Source organism: Athene noctua, chromosome 3 (genome assembly GCF_965140245.1).
Source record: "Athene noctua chromosome 3, bAthNoc1.hap1.1, whole genome shotgun sequence".
In the NCBI taxonomy this organism is placed as follows: domain Eukaryota; kingdom Metazoa; phylum Chordata; class Aves; order Strigiformes; family Strigidae; genus Athene; species Athene noctua.
The window spans coordinates 12008326-12030668 of record NC_134039.1 but is presented as its reverse complement, the minus strand read 5'-3'; the positions used below and the strand labels follow the sequence as shown (position 1 = coordinate 12030668).

General features: G+C 41.0%; 1 protein-coding gene across 1 annotated transcript in view; it reads left to right on the top strand.

The window, feature by feature from the left end:
* Positions 1–22343, top strand: part of TBXAS1 (thromboxane A synthase 1) — a 227669-nt gene that overhangs the window by 31559 nt on the left and 173767 nt on the right. Inside the window, exon 2 of the mRNA XM_074901261.1 lies at positions 21690–21783. Within this exon, the coding sequence (XP_074757362.1) occupies positions 21690–21783 (94 nt within the window). The remainder of the gene's footprint in view (positions 1–21689; positions 21784–22343) is intronic.

Here is a 22343-nt window from a genome sequence, read left to right as displayed (position 1 = left end):
CTTTGTCTTAATGTCTCAGAACTCATTAATTTGAGGAAATTTATTCAGGAGACCAGTAAGAGATGTTGTTAGGAAAAAGGTAAAGGGGCCAAAAAATTCAGATTGGTGGCTAGATTTTGGGAAAAATTTTGCAGAGGGGTGGATGGCTTTCTCATAGATATGAAAACAGGAAAAAGAAAAGATGGGAAGACTGATGTCTTTGGCAGGATGGAAAGGAGGGGAGACGCAAAAAGGGAGTAAGTGACAGATGTAGGAAAGTAGCGTGTGATTTTTCAGTCTGTAAAAACAAAGATGAGAAGACTTACATTTTTAATTCTGTTTGCAGAATATAAATACCATGAAAAAGTGGAGGGTTTTTTTAATTCACTGATTGTAACTGGAAATTTAGGGACAGCCTTATAAAAGCCAGCCAATAAGCAGAAGCTACCAGTGCTGAGCAGTTATGTGATAGTGACAACCAGCAAATGCAGAAAGCAAACATCTGTTGTGCTGCCCAGCACTCACAGGCCAGCTTCATGCCTGAAGAACAGGCCAGGGTCTGCGTGTATATGGTTAAGACTTTGAAATGTCATTGGCAGTGAGGAAGGGGACAAATCTGAGTCCTGTATGGCACCAAAGTGGAGTGCATGCACCCCAAGGGATGTGCAAGATAATCCGTTAGAGTGCAGGAAGAAAATATTTTTTGTCCCATTAATTAAAAAAGTGTAGTACATCTTTATTTCACACTTTCTTAATTTCTATTTTCGTATATGCTTTATAATGTACATAATTTGAACAGGAGCCAGCAGTGTGCCCAAGGCCAATGGCATCCTGGCTTGTGTCAGCAATAGCATGGCCAGCAGGGACAGGGAAGGGATCTTACCCCTGTACTCGGCACTGGTGAGGCTGCACCTCGATGACTGTGTTCAGTTTTGGGCCCCTCACTACAAAAAGGACATTGAATGACTCGAGCGTGTCCAGAGAAGGGCAACGGAGCTGGTGCAGGGTCTGGAGCACAGGTCGTAGGGGGAGCGGCTGAGGGAACTAAGAGTGTTTAGTCTGGAGAAGAAGAGGCTGAGGGGAGACCTCATCGCCCTCTACAGCTACCTGAAAGGAGGTTGCAGAGAGCTGGGGGTGAGTCTCTTTAACCAAGTAACAAGTGATAGGACAAGAGGGAATGGCCTCAAGTTGCACCAGGGAAGGTTTAGACTGGACATTAGGAAGCATTTCTTTACAGAACGGGTTGTTAGGCGTTGAAATGGGCTGCCCAGGGAGGTGGTGGAGTCCCCGTCCCTGGAGGTGTTCAAGAGTAGAGTTGACATAGCGCTGATATGTGTATGGTTTAGTTGGGAACTGTTAATTTGAGTTAATGGCTGGACTGGATGATCTTCAAGGTCTTTTCTAACCTAGATGACGATTCTGCGATTCTGAAATTTATTAGTACAGTAGTACATGTATATAATTTATAAATAAGTATATATACATACATTTGGAGTGTGTGCTCAAAAATATTCTATTGTTAGGGGTGCATGATCAAAAAAGTTTGGAGGTCACTGCTCTGTGGATCCCTTAGAAACAGCAAACGTAGCAAATTAATTGATAAGATCTAGTATGATGACTTGGATAGTGCATTTTTTTAATGCAGGTCTACAGTGTGCTGCGGTCATTTCTGCTCCGAAAGTCTTGCATAGGGGTGTTCATCCATCAGAGAAGCCAGAGCTAAAAGGGCTTCTTCACATTGTTTTGGGATGTGGCTAAGCATGGCTGTGAAGCTGGAGTGTTGGCATTGCCGATTTCTACATCTGGTTTAAGTGTTTACAAAGGAGGGGGTGTTGGGAACAGGACCGGTATTGTCACAGTAAATGTAAGAAGTGGGCTAAATCGCTTACCTGGTAATTGAGAAGTAATCTTCATGTTGCACAAATTATTTAGATGCTTCTAAATCACCTCAATCACCCTAGTGCCTGTACAGCAAGGGCAAAATCCTTATATTGCCTTTATCATGCTCAAGCCTTGCTGCTGCTTTCCATAAGTCAGATTTTGTCAGCGTTTGTAATGCACTGCAATACTTTTTATTCTAGCAGTACAGCCAATTAACACAACCATATCAAATGAGATTACTTTCAGAGTGGGTCCGATCCAAACCCCGCTGTGGTCAGCTGAGGAACTGCCATGGTCTTCAGTACATTTGGGATAAGGCCCAGGATAAAGAGCTTGTTGAAATAGGGTGGTTGAATGAGTCCCTAGCTCTTTTCAATAGATTTGATTGAGCTGTGCTAACAATTTTTTCCAACTGAAAAAAACCAGATAACAGCATGTTTGCATACAGGCTTGTGCTCTCCTCCTTTCTCTCCCCCTCCTCCCTGCATGCACATGTATTTAGCACAGAGGCAGACGCGTGGTTGTGTCAACTAACTGACATGAAGCAGCATATCTCTGATAAAACTGGGACTCTGTTTGATGTAGTTGCAGTCAAATGTGCTTGATTTGAATAAGAGGGGTTTTTTAAACCTATTTTTATGCAGATTTTAAAGCCTGTAAGGTAATGAGTCAATAAGACAGCTATTAACACTTCAATCTTTCTGATACCTAGACTAAGACAAAGAGGTGGAGGAGATCTGTCTGTTGTAGATTCAGCCAGCCTTTTCATGCTTGGATTAAGTTCTATACGCTGAGCTTCGTGTTTGAATAGTTCCAGATTTTTGCAAAAGTGAGGTTCAAGTACAGGTGTGCTGAGATCTGCACAAGTGATATTTCTTGACTGCATCCTTCCTCCATTTCCACATTTATATTTCACTGATAATGTCCATTTTTCAAGGTAATCACACAATAACTTTCACTGACCTTAAAAATTGTATGCTAGGACTGCCTGCTCATGATCGTCCTCGTGTTTTTCCTATATTGATCACAGCAGGCTTGAATAATGAGCTTCAATTTCTGTCATTAGTGCAGGCCATGGAAGCACTGTGTCCAATTATTTAAAAGAAAAAACACAGAAAACACTTGATTATATACTTTACAAGGGAATTTTCTGTTTTCGTGTAAGAGCCTGGGATAAATGACATATAGACTACAACTTTTGTTTATTTTGCTTGCCCTCTTCAGGGTATGATCTTAAGTTATACTTACTGAGAACTGCCTGTGTACAAACACAGGATGCCATTGAATGTATGAAGTGTGCCTAGCATTCACATATTTATGATTACTACATGTTCAGACTGACTAATTATACATGACAGTGCAGATAATTAGGGGTTCATGTAGGCACGCATTGTACAGACAGTTGTGTGTCTCAGCTGTGTGAAAATTGTCTCTACTCTTCAAATTACAGCTTTGGAGGGCTAAAGAAATTTTGTACACAGAACAGGTAGGGCAAACCCACCAGTTCAGTTGTTGCCTTGCAAGACACACAGCAGACATGCAGCAGTCTGCCTCTTGCCGACTCAGTGTTTCTCGGGGCTGACCTATGGGTCTGTGTGTTGGTGAGATGGGGCACCCTGTTTCCCTTGCTCTCTCAAAGCTCTGTCTCCCTTTCTAAGGTTCACACTTTAAAAATCCCTCTATGTTAGTCTCATCTTTCCTCTCTATTTTCACTCCTTCTACACACTGTTATTTCTTTCTTGTGATACTAGTACAGCAGCAGACAGTTTCAGCTAGGCATTTCTGTCACTAGTGTGGTCAATACTTCTTTACTCTGCTATCTTCAGGTGCCTGTATTTGGACACTTAAATGTACATAATGTGATTATTTCTTTTCTTTAGAAAAAGTTGGGTGCCTGAAACTTCCCTTTGTTTCTGGAGAATTGTGCAATGTCTAGTTAAGATAGAGCCCCTTTGAGTAGCTAAGTGTAGATGTAGGAGCTTTGTCTTTTGGCACCCAAGTTTGAAAAATGTGACTGCAGACAGTGATGCAAACTATATAATCTTTCTCCTTTATAATGACAAAACCACTGAAATACATTTCTAATAAGTGAGGATAATGTGATGTTGAATATGCAGCTTCTGGGTTACTTCTTGTTTTGTAATTAAATCCAGGAAAGTTTGTTTTGTTTAAGATCTTTGTAAGTTGAGAGTTGTGGAGTACCAGTTGTGTGCAGAACTGCTGTTTTGCTGGATGAAGGGAAGCAAGACCACAGCCAACTCACTGCCAAGGTGGATAAACCAGAGCAAGTAACATGGGTACTGGAATTACTGTGTACTTGGGGTGACTCAGCTGCCTGAGCTGACATACCATCTTTTATAAGCACTAAATTATCTTCAAAAACAAACAAAAACTACCACATGCTTGCCCCGTTTTAGAGACACACAACCTACTTTATCACCAGCCACAACTTGCTAATGGAACAATAGGAACCACTGTAGCCTCGGATGACTGGTCTGAGGACGTTTCATAAGGGCCTCTGAGTCATCTCCCATCTATTCCTTGCAATGTTTCATCAACCAGGTGCAGTCAAGTAAGACACTCAGCTACCCTTTTGCCAACATGCCAGGAGCTGTAACTGTAAAAACATCTTTGTCTAAGCTCAGGCACAAGCACTTCAGATAACCCAATCCCCAAATTTTGTCCCATAACCATGTATTGCCATCAAACTCTTCCTTTTCCTTCTTCTTTCTCAAATGCTGTTTTATAACATCACAGGTCAGTCTTTTACTGCTTTTCTCCATAGGAAGGTAAGCTCTGGTAGGGTACATGTGAAAGACTGCCAGTGATCAAGCAACAGGAGACAAATTGTGCACACACAAAAAAGGGCTATGCTCTGCCATAAAATACAACTCTGTTTAAACAGACTTGTTTCAGAATCAAAAAAGCAACTGTTCTTCTGGCTCTGATCTGTCAGGAGAGAAGAATAATAACACAACTTTAATTTTCAGGGAGTTTGAGCCCACAGGTGGCCTGACCATAGTAGTAAGTTTTGGATGCTTGATATGTTGCTAATGAAATAATTAATCCCACCTGCCTGCTTTTCATGGCGTGGTAAATGGCTGCTGAAGGATATCTGGTATCCTTTAGATGCTTATGTTTTGAAGTTGAGAATGTATCTTATGAGGTCTAGTATCTAGGAGAAGATAAGAAGAAAGAGGTGTTTCTCAGTTTATGCTGAAGAGGAGGAGACTTGGTTACAGGTTCACTATATCAATATGTCATTTAGAAATTGCTTTACTTATTGGAGAATGTGTGGGGGTGCACTGCCTTTGAAATGCTAGGGGTTTGCAATTTTATTTTTCTCCTTCCTTAAAAGGTGCTTTAGGTTACTGGCAGTTACTGTAAGTTGGACACCATTCTTTACAGCTGTTCATATATATCCACACATGCTTATCCCTCTGTACATCCAGAGGGTTACACAAAATCCTCTAACAACGTTGTGCTCTAGCTGTAAGGTTCGAAATGGTGACAAAGTTGTGATCTTGCATCTCTATGACCCTTTAATAACAGACATTACCCCATGCACATGTAGAAGAGTTTCTTTTGTTGTTTTCCCCCTTTCCTTCAAAGATTTACTGTTTCCAATAGTTGTCTGGGATTTTTTTTATTCTGAGGATTTTTATTTTTTTTTTAAGTGGAAAACTTGTGGGATGATTAGTTTTCCAAATAGGCCTTACTTGGTATGAGGAAGGGAGACTTGTCTTTCCTCACAGAGGTCATTGTGTTGTCTTTAGATAGAAGACTCCACGCTTTAAAACACATTTAATGAAACTGCATGGTAGGATAAGGTAGTAAAATAAAAGTTAAATGCTAGATTCTAATAAACCTCTCAGTACAGAAAAGCCTAAACATGCCTGGGACTCCTTGGCTAATTGTTACCTGGCTTGGTACCTTTGCTTAGGCTCCTATTTAAAGCGGCTAAGTATTTGTCTTTGCAGATAAGCTGTAGGCAATTTCTAGCCAAGGACTTTTTGTTGCTGTCTTTAGCTGTGTCACTGTATTGGTGTGGAAGGGGCCAGTTCTGTGACTTTGTTGCTGATTTGTATTGCTAGCACAAATCCCTCCCTGATGGGAGAGGAGGAAAACAGTCCCTCTTCCATTGATAGCAAACAACAATTAGAGCAATAGTTAATCACTTGTTTATTTATAGATCAGAATGACCATCTAGTTTGACTTCCTGTGTATTCAGGCTGTGCATTTTCCTTTAGGCTTTGTAGGGGGAAGTCCTGTTTGGTGTGGTGTTTTGTTTGGTTTGTTTGGTTTTTTTTTCCTTTGAAAAAAAAGTAAGAGGAATCTTCTGAAAGCTACAGTGAGTCCACCAGCTTCCCTGGTAAACTGTTTTAATGTTTACATGCTCTTCATCCCAAGAAATGGCATCTGGATTCAGGGTTACATTTCTGTAATGTCTATACCCAGCTCCATGAGTGTTCTGGCTTTGTCAGGGAGGATGGAAAGCTGCCCACTGTCAGAGCTTGTTTCTATGTAAGTATTTGTAGGCAGCAGTCAAGGCACTTCTCAACTTTCTGTTCAATATGCTGCACTAGATGAGCTCCTTAAGCCTTCCACTTAATAGTTCGGTTTATTTTTTCTTCCCCATCCTTAGATCTCTTTCTACAAGCCTCCTTTGAGCTCCACCCTGTACTCCCACGCCTTTCCTGAACAGGACTGTGTGTAACAGTTGTGAGGTTGTCTTACCTAAGTTCTACAGGTTTCCTCACTTCTGCCTGGTAGACCCTTTTTATACCCCTGGGGATTATGTTGCTTCTTCCAGCCCCACCATCAGTGCTTCCACCTCTAATTGAAGCAGTGACCGTGGACATGTCTGTGACCTTTCCAAGCAGAGGCTTCCATCCTGGAGGTATGATCTGTGTTTCTGCTTCCTAGATATGTCATCAGGCTGCCAGATGACTTTGCTTCCCCGTTCTGTAGCGGCAGCCTGTCCTTTTTGCTCTGTGCTGTCCTACCCATCTTCGTTGTCAGTGGTTAGCTTTGCCAGGAGAGCTTTAGAGCTGCTCTGTCTAAGGGAAACATTTCACACAGTAACTAAACTGACCTAATAGCTCTTGCAGCTGCCAAAAGGGATATTCCCCTTCCCATCACCCACTTGCTAGTGCTGACTCTGGCACTTATTTGGCCCCTCAGCAGACCTATCTGTCTCACTGCATGAGCACCCTTCCCTCTCCTTCTAGATACAAAACCACCAGCAAAATAAATTCATTTCTGCTGAGCTAATTTGTTGATTTAGTGGCTACATCAGCTTGAGTAGGGATCAGCTGAGTATAGGGAAAGCAGCAAGAGGGAATATGTGAAACTGGGTAGTAGGGAGAAGGGAACAACTTTTTTCAGCAGCAGAGCGCTCAGATTGTCTCAGCTGCCTCCTGAAGCCCTACTCCAATAGATGACCTGCTGCCTGGATTGTACCCTTATAAATGCCATGGCCAGGATGGGTTTGTCATAGATGAGAGGAAGATGACCATTGCTGGTGGTATGTGATGCCCAACAACTATCAAAACATCTGCCAGGACAGATTTCCAACTATCAAGTCCCATGGCCACTCCAGCAGCTCTGTGGCAGCAGGATGCTAGAGGGGTCTGTGGACACATTCCTTAGCACAGAAAATCTGGGGTCAGATTTAAGTGGCTGTAACTTGTGATTCCTTTTATTAGTAAGAAACTATTCCTGTAAATCCTACTAGTAAGAGTCCTCCTGATTAATACCTTATGGTTATTGGCCACGTTTTGTGGCCAAGCACTGAGCCAACTCTTAGCTTGTCTAGTTTGGTGTCACATTAGTTCTCCGTGTAGTGTGAGGTCTTTTAGGCAAGATGTTTTGTGGTCTAGTGTTCCTAGCACATTGGACTAGACCAAGTAGATGCTATTAGAAGAGTTGTATTTATCAACCATACCTATACCCCTGACAAAAAAACCCCACCCCAGCTCAGAATGATTGTATTGTTTGACAATACTGAAAGGGATTAATTAAACTTTTAGCCTCTCCTCAAATTCCTTGTTGATGGCATCCCAAATTGGATTTTATGTAAGGTTGATGTCAGGCTAACTGACTTATCACTACCTCTGCTTTCCTCTTATCCCTTTATATTTTATGGTTACGCTGGTAGTCTTTCAAACACTCTGAGTTGTGCTAGTGTTCCAGGATTTGTTAAAAATCAGTATTGTTCGTACAGAGCATCTTAGCCATTTTGTTAGGCATATATTATGCAATGCTACTTAATTTTTAAAACATTCACCTTCAGCAGGATGCTGCCTCATTTCTTCTTCAGTTACAAACTGTACATTTTCTATTGCATAAGTATAAGAAATGTTTTTTGAAATAATTGTTTGTCTAAATACTGATACCTGTGGATGCAAAAGTGAAACCAATGTTTTAAGCCACTTAGGAACTGGGTGGTTGCCTGCCATCCTCGCATAACTTCCATTTTCCTTTTTTGTTTTCAAAGAATCTTTAATCTTTTTTCTATTTTATCTCGAGGACAGGGAAATTGCCACAGCAGAGAGCCTTTAACACCACCTTGCAGGTCCCTAGGTTAACATTATAGTCATGGGTGCGTTCTGGCCCGTTGCATGGATTTGAAATAAAAGGAGTTGGGAAGGGCTAGGTTCTCCAGCAGGGAGCCCAAACAGCAGAAGAGAACAAAACTGACTGTAACTGGTGGAACTGTAGTGTAGAAGCTCTTCAGCCTTGCATGTTAGGCTTTCCTTGAGCACTGTTCGGTAGGGGAGCTTCCCAAGGAGGAGGAAAACAGTCCTTTCTGAAATGCTCTATAGCAGAGTGTCATCTTAACATGCTTCTGCTGCAGATGCATTTTCAAGGGATAAATGCATGTTAAAGATGTATACTTTGTGTGAATAAATGCACGAATGTTGTACAGAACCCCTTGTGGAAAATGAACAGTCCAAAACATACAAAATTGTTAGGTATTCATTTTGTTCTATGGGGAAATGAACAGATTTAATGTGTGTGTGTGAATGAATGTAAATATATGGATGTATACATAAATATAGAAGTAAGATTTCCTAAAGGATTCAAAAGCACCTTAGTCTGAGTTTAGCTATTCCTAGTGTAGAGACAGAGTAAGTAAAGCCGGCACAATGCAGTGTGGTGTCCCAGTATCGGAATGCATTGCCTTACCTGGGCCTTTATATTGCAATCACTGTTTCACTTACCACTTGGGGGAGGCATTAAAATTAAAGCTTCTCTTCAGAGCTCTGGTACTGGCCAGTGAGGGTCACCTTTTTGCAGGTGGCCATATTTGGCACATGGTATATTAGATTTGTGCATTGCTACACTTTACTTGGTTTGAGTGCTAATGCTTTCCTGAGTGTCTTTTTCATATTCCCCCAATTCAGAGTTTTCTATCCATTGTTGTTTGGTTTTTTGTTGTTTTGTTTGGGGGTTGGTTTGTTTGTTTGTTTTTCATGAATGGATCTTCCAGTCTAGCTTCTCTTAGGACAGTCATTAAACTCAAACTCCCCAGCAATAAGTAAAAGCATTTGTCTTCAGGCATCCAGCTTCATGTCTTAGGGGTTAGGTCCTTGGAGACAAACTAAAGCTGGAAATAATGATGCAGACCTGTAATGAGCCTTAAAAAAAAATTTACCATTGTTTTAGTTAGCAGAAGAAACACACAAATCCAACTGTAATAATTAATGAACCTTTTTCATTGCATCAGAGTTTTTTCCTTATATGTGGCTCAAGGTAGTGTTGAGGTCCTGCACCCCCTCTCCAGTATGTGACTTCTCTGAGACTGAGTGGCTGAGCACCCCTCTCCTTTCTCTCAACAAGCCTCTTTCTTCCTGACAGGATTTCTGTAATTTGTGTCATGCCTTGCTCTTATTCTCTTCTGCTCCCGATCCTGATTCCATTGTCAGTCCTTTTATTTTTATCAGCTGCTTAATATCTTTTAAAGCCTCTGTATATCAGCATCTAGTTTCTTTGTTCTGTCTCTGGAAAATATCACTGATCTGCACCCAGGTACTTGCAGAGAGGGTGAAGAAAACTGGCTTCTCTGGTCTTCAGCTCTCCTCTTGCCTCTCTTTGAAGGTGAATTGTTCATGGTAATGATTCACTATCGCTATGTCCCTGTGGAATTTTAGTTCATTGTGGTAGTTAAAAAGTAATTGAATGACAGTGTGCAGACTTCCCCCCTGTTTTAGGGGACACCATGATGGTGATTTATTTATCATTTTTGTTTCAGCAGGGGCTACAAACCCCTGTCAAAGATCAGGGCTCCACTGTGTACCTGAAGGCTGTGTGATGTAATGGAAAGATAGTCGCTGTCTCAGTTAAGGTGGTTGAAACATTTTGCTTTCATGTGCCAGGAACGTTTGTGACTGTTTAACTGAAGGAGAGAGAGGTTGAGCTGGGACAGGGGTGCACAAGCACTCTCCTTTGAGAGACGCTGTGAAGGGGGTCTTTAACGGATTCATATGGTACATTACTCATGAAACAGTATGTCAGATGTTAAAAAGCCAAGTCAGAGGAACAGGCAACAGTAATGGACTTTCCTTTGTTAGCGGAGAGCAATGATTACAAATTGCATTCAGGAGTCTGCCAGATAAACAGTTCAAGAGAGAACATGAGCGATACAAGAGCAAAGATGCTTCATTAAAATTAGCTCTTCCTGTCATGTGCACAACTGCTTCATGGAGAGGAGGACTGTGGCTCTGTGGATTATGGAAGATCCAGACAAGCAGGCTGCAGAGTAAGCTGTCATGTGCTATGACACCGAGTAATGCAAATCAACTCTGTTCCAGGAAAGCCATTTCCATGTCAGCCTTTACATGAAAATTATCTGACTTGAACAAGGGTTTCTTTATGAAGTTAAGAGAATTATTCCTAAGGATGGGAATTTGTCTGTGTCACAGAGGAATGGCCAGAATGGACTTCAAAGTGCAGTCAGAAGATGAGATAATGTGCAACAAGCACTTTTTTTATAAGCATCAGCCCAGAGGGGACCATGTCAGCTTAAAAAGTGTATTTCTATCTGAACCGTCCAATCTTCTGTTTTACAAGTAATGCATGGCGTTACTGCATTTTTCACTGATTAAAGAAAGAAGATACATCTTGGTCCATTCTGCTCTGGGTTTGCCGTTTCCTGCGTACCTAGTTTTGCTATTCCTGCATGTATTCAGTTGCTCAGTCTCCTTATAGCCTCAACGGGTGATTTGGAGCTCCAGGAAACCCCAGTTGTTTTTGTTTTGCTTTTCGTCTGGATGGCACTTGGGAGCAGTGCTTGAGCCCACTTTTTTTAGCCAGTTTTTCGAGTTCAGAAAATCTCCTTGAAGTTTGCTTCCTGCAATCCTTTCATCCTGTCTGTTTGAAATTCTGCTTTTCCTCTGGCTTTGTTTGGCATCTATTCAACTACCTTCTGTTTTGTAGTAGGTATCAGTCTTTGTAAGTGGCCCATCGTAGCTTACTTGGGCTGGTGATGGTGATTGACTGCTCAAGCACACTGAAAGGTGATTGAAATAATTTCACTGCTCTTCCTGTCTCATGCCTATGGTTGGTAAAGGGTATTCTGCTAGTGCTGGGGTAGGGAATAAAAGTTATGCATATCCCTCCTCTATCTACTTTGTCTCTTACAAGCTGAATTAACATTATGGAAAGGACTGAGTTACTCCTCTTTCCTGTGAGCTCAACTCTTGTCAGTCCATGGGTACTCAAGAAGTCATGTAAGATGCAAAGGAAAAGAGGAGGCTGAGTTTATTTTTCTGTATTTCCACAAGCCTTTGAACCCCACTTCTGTACTTCCACTCACTGTTCATATGTGCAGGAGCTTTGAGTTTGGAAGGATTGTCTCTTATTCCCTTCAGAAATTAATGCTGATGTTCCTTGGTGACCACAGTGCTTTGCTGCTTTTCATGAAGGGAGCTCTGGACATCCTTCACTTTAATTCTAGTGGTTTTAAATCACGCAGCAAAAACCAGAGCTCTTGACTTGCACTATTCAGATGCATGTGTGGTAGCTTCTGTTTGATTCTGGGGCTTTGCAACCAGTACCAGTGCTATTTTGTGATGTAGCAGATTGTCCTTCGTTCCCTGAAGCATTCTCACTCCCAGTGGGTCCTTCTATGCTGCTTCATGTGGCTGGTTCAACCACCTGCCAGGATGTGGGATCACTCCTCCAGAGGTGTTTGTGCCTCCTTTGTACCTGAGCAGTATGGAAATTAAATCTGTATGTGCGAAGTGTAATGTACTAATTTGTGGTGGTTTTTATTTCTTATTGGGAATGATGGAAAGTGAGAAAAATAGAAGGATGAAAATCTGAGTAAGAAAAGAAAAATGGAGACATCCTTTCTCCTTGTGGCATCAGAGTACTCCAGTTTTCAAGTCATGGGGAGCAGGCAGAGTCTCCAGTATTGATTTCAAGTTTATCATAGGCTGTCTGGTATGTACAGTATTATAGCATCTTTCCTGTAATTAAGGGTCAGACAACGTTGTCATTGTCATCCCCCTACTATAATGGATTAGAACTTGCGTAAAATAACTAGCTATGAGCTGAGATTTTATGTGTGCTCTCAGACTGAGAGGCAGCACTTCCTTTATTTTTAATCTGGCATACTTAATTATAGGCGGGTCTGAGAGCACCACAAATTAAGGTTGTGTGATGCTCCCATTACACAACTCTATCTTCAACTGCTTATTGCTTTATCAAATTCTAAGCAGCCGATCTTGAATTTTTACAGGGCTGGTGTCTGCCTTTGGAATTACTGAAAAATTTCAGTTAAAATGAGCTCAACAATTTATGCGACAAAGGCTAAAAATGTTGGTTGGTTTGTTTTATTTTTGGGATCTTTCTGTTGTGGGGGTTTTTTTATTACTCTTTAGAGGTGGTGTTTGATTTTTATATTAGCTTTGATGCAGGGATTCAATATTTGGTGAGAGGAGGTGGTTTTTGTCAGAGGATGTACTTTTCGCCTTTCTCATGCAAATTTGGGCAAATTGTAAGTCTTTGAAAAATTGCAGTTAGCATCCATTCACTGGAATCTTCTATGCTTTCCTGTAATTTTAAGTTAGTATTTCTGATTCTGTCTTTGCTAAGTATATTCCCACCCTGTCTGTGCTGAGGATTGACCAGGCAGCAAGTACCTGAGAACAGTTCAGCTTGCTCCAATTACAGGGACTGAGAAAAGCATTTCTGTAATGGATCCCCCATGTGATAGCATCAGTGAGTCTTGGGCACAAGAACTGCAAGCGGGGAGCCTGCCTCACCTCTCTACCAGCTCTTTTCCCCTCAACTCACCCCCCAGCTGCGTGCAGTGCTGTTCAGGAGGAGGAAGGAAAAGTGGTGTAGGGTGGGTGTCGAAGTGGTAAGAAAGGAGGGGACTTGTGCAAATGGTCTGGTAAGAATGGGATTAGGGGAGGAGAAACTGGGGTAAATCACTGTGTGGAAGAGGGTGAATAGCTGATACAAAACAGTGTGGGACTGTGTTGGGAAGGGATGATGGGTTGGGATGCTCACGGCGGGAGGTGAGGCAGAGGCTGGGTGAGGGGAGCAGTGCAGGTCTGCTGAAGCAAGAAGCAGAGACTGGGGCCTGGGGTTGTGGCAGGTCCATGGATGAGGAGCCGGGATGTGGTGGTACTGCCAGGGGATCAGATGAGGGCTCACTGGTGAGGTGTAGGTACCCAGCAAGGAGCCTAGCATTTTTGTTTAGGAACTCTTAAATTTTAATGTTTTTTTTTTCTCTGAGGAAGTATTAGAGAGACCCTCTGTCAGGCTGTGCCTCGCAGCTCCCTTGCATGAATGACAACCTGTTTCTTCTGTCAGCTCCACCATTAGCTCACTTGGCAAAGGTCTCTGCCACAGTCCTAGGGTCTTTTGATGACCCCTGGGAATGTGAAATGATGCAATGTGATGGATTTTTAATGAGCTTTTAGAAAACCCGAGAACTTGCACAGAAAATTGCATTAAAGGTGCATTATTGAGGTTGTAAAGTCAAGTACACACAAGCTAGAAAATGCCAGAATGAAGTTGGGCTGTGGACCATTAATTCAAGCTCTCTGTACACTATGAAATGATCTCTGGTGCTCTGATCACATCTGTTTCTGGCCAGCAGGACCTCTGCCATGTTCAGTGCACTGGATGGATGATGGACCCTTGATGTTAACTTAAAAATAAATAAATAAAATAATCGTTTCATGTGCCATGTAATCATGAGGTCTGTCTGCATTTATCCAGAACTGTCTAAAGGGAGGTGAATTGTCCCTGCAGTATATCAGAGTTGCTTATTCAAGACTACAAGTGGGGAAGATGCTTGGAGATTTGTTCCAGTAACTCTTTTTGTCTGTGTTTTGGTGCCTGCCATCTCTGCCCTAAGTATGCTGACAGGCTGGTCTCAAAAAGGGAGGAAGGACTGTGCTCCCTACCTCACCTTCAGTCAAGGAAGTCATCTCAGGCCCAAAAGCACTGGGGAGGCATTGAGCCTCTTGAAGTAATTTTGTCTTTCCCAGGTCTTTCCCTGGCAGGGTGTGACTCCATGCAGCCCTTGTGCCAGCTGGTTCTTAGTAGCACTGAGTGGCTCTGTACATACTGTTGCTGTTGAGGAATGTGGTGAAAAGACCTGAACTCTAAAACCAGTTCTATGACAGCAACAGACATCAAGCAAGTTGTGTGATAGACCAGAACTGCATGGAATAAAAAATGAAAGGCAGCTGAAGTACATACATGCTAGTGGGAATATAATTTGGCTTTGCCTGCACAGTGCATCACTACTTGATGTGTATTCTAGATAACATTTCAGGAATTCAGCCACCATAGCATTGCAACCTCTTTTTGACCCTATAAAATAACAGGGCAGTAGCCTAGTGAGTACCTCCTTTATGGCAATGAAAAGTCAAAATGATCAGGCTCCCAAGCATATTTTCCTCCCCCGATTCAAACATGAAACTACATCGCTCATCCATGCCATTATTTCTGGTACATAGGAATGGCTGAGATGTAAACAGAAACAGGTGCCATGTGATCTGCAAATGGAGTTGCCTCACTAGGATATGAACTTGCATAACAATTAGGAAGACTAATTAAGCTGAAACTTCATGTCCTTTTAATTATGCAATTAAGATGTCCAATTACAAAATTAAGATATATAATTACTTGGGGAGGGGAAAAAAAAAAAGCTATGAAATTTTACTATGGTTTCTGAAAACTGTGTTTCTAGTAATGCACCTGTTTATGCAAACTTTAGTCTTTCTGGTTGAAGCAAGATTGAGTATAGCCTTGAGGTGGTACCATTTTTTCCTGTGTGCCCCACAATATCTGTGTGAATAAAAAGGAGGAAGAGGAAATTGATCCTTAAGAAAGGTATGGTACCACCGGTGGTCCTAGGGAGTGAAAGGAAAGCTTAGCTTGTGGTGAAGGCATGGGGGTTGAGACATGAGAGCTGAGTTTAGCTATCAGCTTTGACCCAGGCTTCCTGTGGACATTGTGTGTGGCCTCACATATGCAACAGGCCACACCACAGATATGCTGTGAACATGCCTCCATGAGAAGAGACCACCCTTTGTGCTCATCTGGGGTGGAGGTCCCACCACCTTTCCCAAGTATATGTGTAGCTGTAAGGAGGTAACAGCCTCTGCTGCTGTTGACCTCCATTTTGTTTAAAGACGTTGAGCCAACAATGAAGGGCTGAAGCTGTGGATTTATGACTCGTTTGCTTGCTCTTTATTTGGAAAAGTCACCGCCCAGTGTGAAGGGGCTGCACTCTGAGAGAGGTGATGAAATACTGTCATTGGCCTGCTGTACAGACCATCTGTCTCTCCCAGGGCTACTCTGGAGCATGGTGAAGTCTGTTGCTTTTCTGTATGGGCTTTTTCATTTAGTTGGCCTTGATTCACTGCTATTTTTTTGGTCTTTTTTTTAAATCAACCCCCAAAACTTTAAACACACTGTGACAACCTGCAGCCTTATTACAACCAGTCCCTTGAGCCTATCAGTTCTCTTAAGATAAGAGACGCTGAAAAATTGTTCAGCAGACCGGAACAGTATGGATTAAAAAATGATTGTTAGCAGATAGATGACTTATAAAGTTAATATTGAGCATATAATTTGGCCTTTCCTGCACATTATTCCTGGTGCATTAGCAAATGTTTCAATGAAATAATAATTCTATGGTCATTTAGGTTTTGCAGCTGGAAAACATCTGCCCCTGTGAAGGCAGATGGTGCAAGTCTATGTAATGTCTGTCTTTCTTGTGCAATTATGTCAAAATTAAAACACTGAGAGTGCATGCAAGTGATTAAGGAGAGCAAGTGTTACATGGAAGTTCTCATTAGGTCTGAAACTGGTATTACAGCCCTACAAATTCATAGTTAAAAAGTACAGATTTGTTGAGCTTGAAAATGAAATTGCAGTACTCAAAAAGCCTTATCGCAAACTGGCTAAAGCCTCTTTTGAAGCTTACCTCTAGAACCTACTGAAATTACACTTGTGGATTTTTTGTACCTTTTTTTTTGGAGGAATAGTAATAATTCCTTATTGAGCCTGGTATTCTACACAACCAAGTGTATTTCCATCCAGCAAAAACCTTCATTTCCACACAGGGGTACCGCTAGGGCAATTTGGTAACCTTTGTTGACCAAGGTTAGAACAGGTTGCAAGAGGGATTTACTTTCCCCATTTTTCTCACCTTCTTTGTGAGAGTGCTTCAGGACCTACCTGTCTTTTGGGGATGGACAGCTGATTTAATTTTGCATTTTGTTTTTCTTTTAGTGAGTACGCTTTCTGGAGGTAATAACCAGAGGTGTTTGTCTCCATCTGGGGTGGTATCCACTTTGGCTGCAATACTCACCCACTTGCAGGGCCTGGGTTCTGCGAGTTCCTCTATCAGAATGGGATCAGATAATGATTTTCTATCTTAAATATCCTGAGCATCAGACTAGGGGAAAGACTTATGCAATGGCAGTTCTCCAGTGACCCTGCTGCAGTATTTGTAATGCAAAATTTTCCCAAGAGGGCTAAGAGCAGAATGTCTAACTCTGTAGCCAGCCTGGGGATATCAATGTTTTGGTGAGACTGTGCTGTCTAGGCAGTGCTCCCAGGAATGCTTGTATATTTTTATATGAGTTGTCATTGTAAAGTTAAGGAGACTACCATTATTTTGTATATTATTACTACTTTGTGAGCAAAATACATCCCAGTGTTAACTGGGAACTGGTATGGTTATATGTAAATAGAGGCAAATAGGGGAAAATGCATGATTATTATCTCTTGTTTGGCAGGAATGACTTCCATTATCTCAGCAAAATACTTTGTTTTCCCCCTCAGTCTTCCAAAATAATGCACCTCCCAACAATGAGATTAAATAACATCACTGTTTTATCTCTGAGTGTCCTAGTTTATCGCTTTCAGATATTATTAGGTTGTGCATTACTTAGATATAGAAGGAATGATGCACTTCCTCTATTGAGAGAAATTTGGGGTGATTTCAGTGGTATGTTGGAACTCTGTGATGCAGAATTGGAAACTCTGTAATGTTATCTGCTACACAAATTGATAGCACTTAATGGTAGACTGTATAATACTTTTTCTTGCAGTACTGATCAGTACTGACCTGGCTGAGCAGATGGTTAGTTCTGTTGATTATGTATCCATCACAAATTATGTTAGTTATCTGTTGATTTTTAACTCTTTCTCCTTATTTTTTGCATGGTGTTTTGTGGAGAGAAGTTCGTATGTCAGAGAGCTTAAATCTGCCATGCTACAGGAATGTATTTGGCATGTTAACTCTCTTTTAATATATACAGAGAGCATCTAGCTCTGAGAGGCCATCTAAACGTCTTCAAAGAGTTATTGAATTGTTTATTGATCTACTTCATTACTGCTGTTCCTATGGTTCCTTTTGATGTCTTGTCACTTTGTTCAAAATATAATGGCAGGTTTTAGATTAATAGTTGTGCAGGAAGCCCTACATCTGTAAATATTAGGGTATGTTTCTCCTTTCAGTGAGAATGTGCTATTGTCCAGTAAATATTGCTGCCATCAGAGTTTTGTCCTTTTTCATGCCCCTCCCTTTGTACAAAGACTCCCTCCTCTCTTCCTCTTAAGAAAACTGAAATGTCTGAGGTTTTATCTTTTACGTTTTGTAACAGTCTAATCTCTTATTCTGCCATTGAACGCTTATGGACGAGTTCCCTGCTTAGGAAAAGAAATTTGATTAATTTTTCCTCCTTCCCTTTAATCTTTTCCATGTGTGTCTCTTACATTTGTTAAATTCAAACATTAAAAGTGCCTGCTGATTTTTTCTTTCATTAATTTATTTAATCACTTTTTGAATTTTTTTAAGCTTCTGGAATAGCAACATCCCATGACATGGAGTTCCAGAGTTAGTATATTAATTACTTGGAAAAGTGCTTTGGTTTTAATCCTGTCATCTGAATATTCATTTGTAGATTATTTTTTTTTAATAGTAGGTAATAATTCTTTATTTACTTTCTAAGTCATGCAGAATTTAAAATATATTTGTCATATCCTGCACTTGTTGCTTCTTTTTCCAAGATTAAGATTATAGCCTGTTTGTTTATTCCTTTTACAGAAGTTGTTCTGTACCTTTGGCCATCTTGGTCACCTCTTAGTATCTTTTCTATTTCTAGATTTTGCATTTGACTTAACCCTTTTAGTCTGTTGTCTGGTCTTCTATCCTTAGTGTGCATCTACAGCAACACCAGGAAGTTGCCTGATACCAGACTTATTTTTGTGATGTTAACACAGAAGTGTGTTAAGTAGCAGAGTGAGAAATAAGACTTTCTGCTGGTGATGAGGCAGGTTCAGAACTGCTTCATTTAGATGTACAGCTTCTCCAGACAAATGTCTTGTGACTGCCTGCAAGGCAACCCTGCCTGTTTGCACTCTTCCAGCTTCTAGCCCACCTCCCCTTCTCAGCAACAAAACCTGGCCACTCTTCCCTGTGCGCTTTGCACGCAGCTCTGAGTTACTGGCCAAGTGTGTGTCATGGGTCTGCTGAGTAGCCGAATCACGTGAATTGGCCTGTTCAAGTTATCGGTTGCTTCTGGCTGAAAAGGCAAAGGTCTGTGCCATGAAACTGTCAGGTTCATGTATTGCTGGTGTTCATTGTGTGTTATACAGTATAATTTTTTTAAAAAAAGAAACTCCCAAGCCACTCCTTCCTCTTTCTCCCCCACCCAAAATGGTGGGAATGAGATGCAATATTGCAGAGATATGGAAAAAAAAAAAAAAAAAGAAAAGCTCTTAATATTTAAGGTTGCAGAAAGTAAGCTGTTACGTTAAAAATGGTCAAAGTCGAGGTTACCTGTGCAGTGTTAGATCTTCCTCTTTTTTGTGCATGCAGCATCATCAGTGTTTAAGCACTTGCATACGGTTTTCTTTTCTGCAAAACGGCAGATATTTCAACAATACCAGAAATGTTGTGAAATCATAGGGTAGAGTTAGATGTGTTTATTGATGAGATTTTTTTTTTTTTTTTTTCCTGCTGGCCCTACCCTTTCGTTGTTATATTTCAGTGTGTAGCTTGACTACAGTGCTTCTGTTTCCCATCTCATTGTAAACTGTGTTTCCTTACCTTTTGAAAACCTACTTCAAATGAAACTGAATAAAAGCATCAGAGAAAACCCAGTTAGGAGGGGAAAAAGGAAAGCAAATCCTCAGCTGTGTGGAGCTGCCATTAATGTTCAGAAGCTGACAAAGACGGACTGCTCATCTAAGCATAAATAGTCTTCAGAGCCTCTGTGTTTCTTGCCTCGTATAACTGGGTGCTCTCTACTTATTAGTTTTGTTCCTTTTAAAATATTTGGTGATCACATTGTTTACTTTGAGTAGTGTAAGGCTCTGTTGCAGTCACTTTTCACTTTGCAGTATGTGAAGACCGGGAGTCTACATAGCATCCAGTCTAGAGTGAAATCAGCAGTTAACTGCAGCCCAGCCTAGTGTGTTGTGATCTGCCATGTATTTTACAGTGAAAATATCCAGGATAAAATGCCACAAAATTGATGGGTTTCCATCGAGAGGGATTTTCATCTTTTCTACTGTTTACATACTGAAGATGAGGACTTTGCTCTGACACAAAGACACTTTAAGGAAGACTTCAAACAACAGCAAAAAATCCTATCTTTGGGGAAGAAAATGTATTGTATAGGCAGTTTATTGTTTTGAAGTTAAAACCTTTTTTTTCCCCAAAAGTATTAGCTGTTTCAATAAGGAAAAGCTAATATTTTTTTCAAGTAGTGAAGTAGCCAAAAAGTCAATAATATGTATAAAATGTGTAATAAATGTCAACTTCTGCACCTTTACTCCACCGTACCCTGTCACACCAAAATAGTGCCGTTGCATAGACTAAAGACACATCATTTATATTGAGAGGGTTTGTGTTTGTGAAAGTTTGTACTGCCCCATAAAAAATCATTGTTGCTATTTAAAAGCAATCAAATTTCTGTCTTCTGATTATGACTTCTGTGAAATATCTTCACAAAAGAAAACCCATTAAGAGAATAGGTAGTGTGCTGCAGGAAATCTCAGGAAGTGGATACAAAAAGCTACTAAGTTGATACTTTAAGTCCCATTCTGCTTTGCTGGTCATGTGAGATTTAATTCTCTTGATTTTATATATTTCACTTTGCAACACCATTCTTTTCTTTCCCTCTAGCTGGAGGAGAGGACTATTTTCTGACATCAACTCTTTTTTTTTTTTTCTCTTCCCCCTCCTCCCTGACCCCCAAGAATTGTGCACTCTTTGCCCCTTTATTAGTTCAGAACTGCCCTGGTAGGAGATGAAGGATTGGAGCAGAGCTTGAAGTTCAGTTTCCTCTCAAAAAGTGTGGTTGCATGTGCCAAAACCTCTCCAGACACAGAACCATCATGTGGAGGAAGAGCTTTAAAACTATACTGTTGCTCTGGGCTAAGGTGTTAAAATAGACACAGCCTTTATTAGTCCTCCTAGTGACAGTGTTCAGCATGGTAGTATTCAGTATTATTGTCTTTGGCTAATCAAAGCTGCTGCTGTTAGCTCCTGCTCTTTCAGGTTTCACTAATTGAAGTCCACTGATTTAAATCCATTGTTTGTATTAAGAAAGGAGGAGGGGAGGGCAAAAAAAAAAAGACTTTGGGGTTTGGTTATTCTTTTTTCTTGTTCTCTAGTATTGTCCCTGACAACATACCACAGTTTCATTTGAAACGAGAGATGCATGAAGCTTTTCAGTCTGGGTTTTGTTTCCCTGTATTTTTTTATATTTGTTTAATTTGCTGACTGGCAGCTGTAAAATCACTTAATTAGCATATCTGGCCCAAATATTAGGCTTGACTTGAACATACTGACAGTGTCTTGGCTCATACACAACTGAGACTAGCTTGAATTCTTGTTCTGTGATCTGTATAGGTAGCAGTGATGGAAGAAGAAAACAATAGTTTGAAGATCTGTCTTGTTCCTTTCCCAGCTATGCCACAGTAGTCAAACACCGAATCCCTGTTTTGATCTTGTTCGTAACCTTATGTAGCTTTGGAGAGTCACATCTAACTTCCAAGACCCTCTGTAGGAAGAGGAGCAGCTCTCTATTTCCACTGCTCAATTTGCAGGCCTGTGTTTGAGTCCCTTCTTTTGCCCTTTCTGAAGCACCAGTGCATTGCATTTATTTCTGTGACCTGAGGAGCTGCTGAGCAGTGTCACCACATTGACAGTTCTGTTTGGCCAATACAGAAAGCATCTTCTCCCTCTGAATCCAGGGAAGTAATCTGAAATAATTACTATAGGAAGTTGTATCATGATGAGATCCAAAACTAACTTACTACCGTATTTTTTCCAGGTACTCCACATCTGCTTTCTCCAAACTAAGCAAAGTAGGGATCCGACACCCTCCACCTCTTCCTTTCATTGGAAACCTGCTCTTTTTCCGTGAGGTAAGATATGATTTTCTTTTGCATTTATTGAAAATGGTGGGAAGAGTGGACAAGAAGGTAGGAGGAATTGAAGGGGATCCTATGCTTCAAGGGTACCATCTCTTCAAGCATCTCCCTCCAGAAAGAACAAGCAAAACTCAGCTTTTTGAGTGAATTGGTAGAAGCAGTTGTGTGCAAGCAGCTCTAATTTCAGGGTAAAATAAACTTGAGGGAAAGAAAATGTGTAAGCTTCTGCAGTTAATTACTTGAGCTTTTCCAAGAAAGTTCATGCCCTCAGTGAAACAAACTTAGTTATGTGAATAGAGCAGATTATGTTAACTAGCCCCAACTGGTTTGTTCTAAGTGGTTTTGGCTCCTACGACCTTTCTGTTTGTTTGTACTTTTGCTGATTGTACACATTTATTTTAAAGCTTGTAACGTTGCTTGCTCCTAAGCAGTAACTGGAATTAGGTACCAGTGAATGCTGTTGTTCTGTGCCCCTCATAATGGGACTGGGAGGGGGGAGGAAGAAATATTGAGATTCTGTCTCCAGATTTTGTTCCCTTATTTTTCTCACCCAT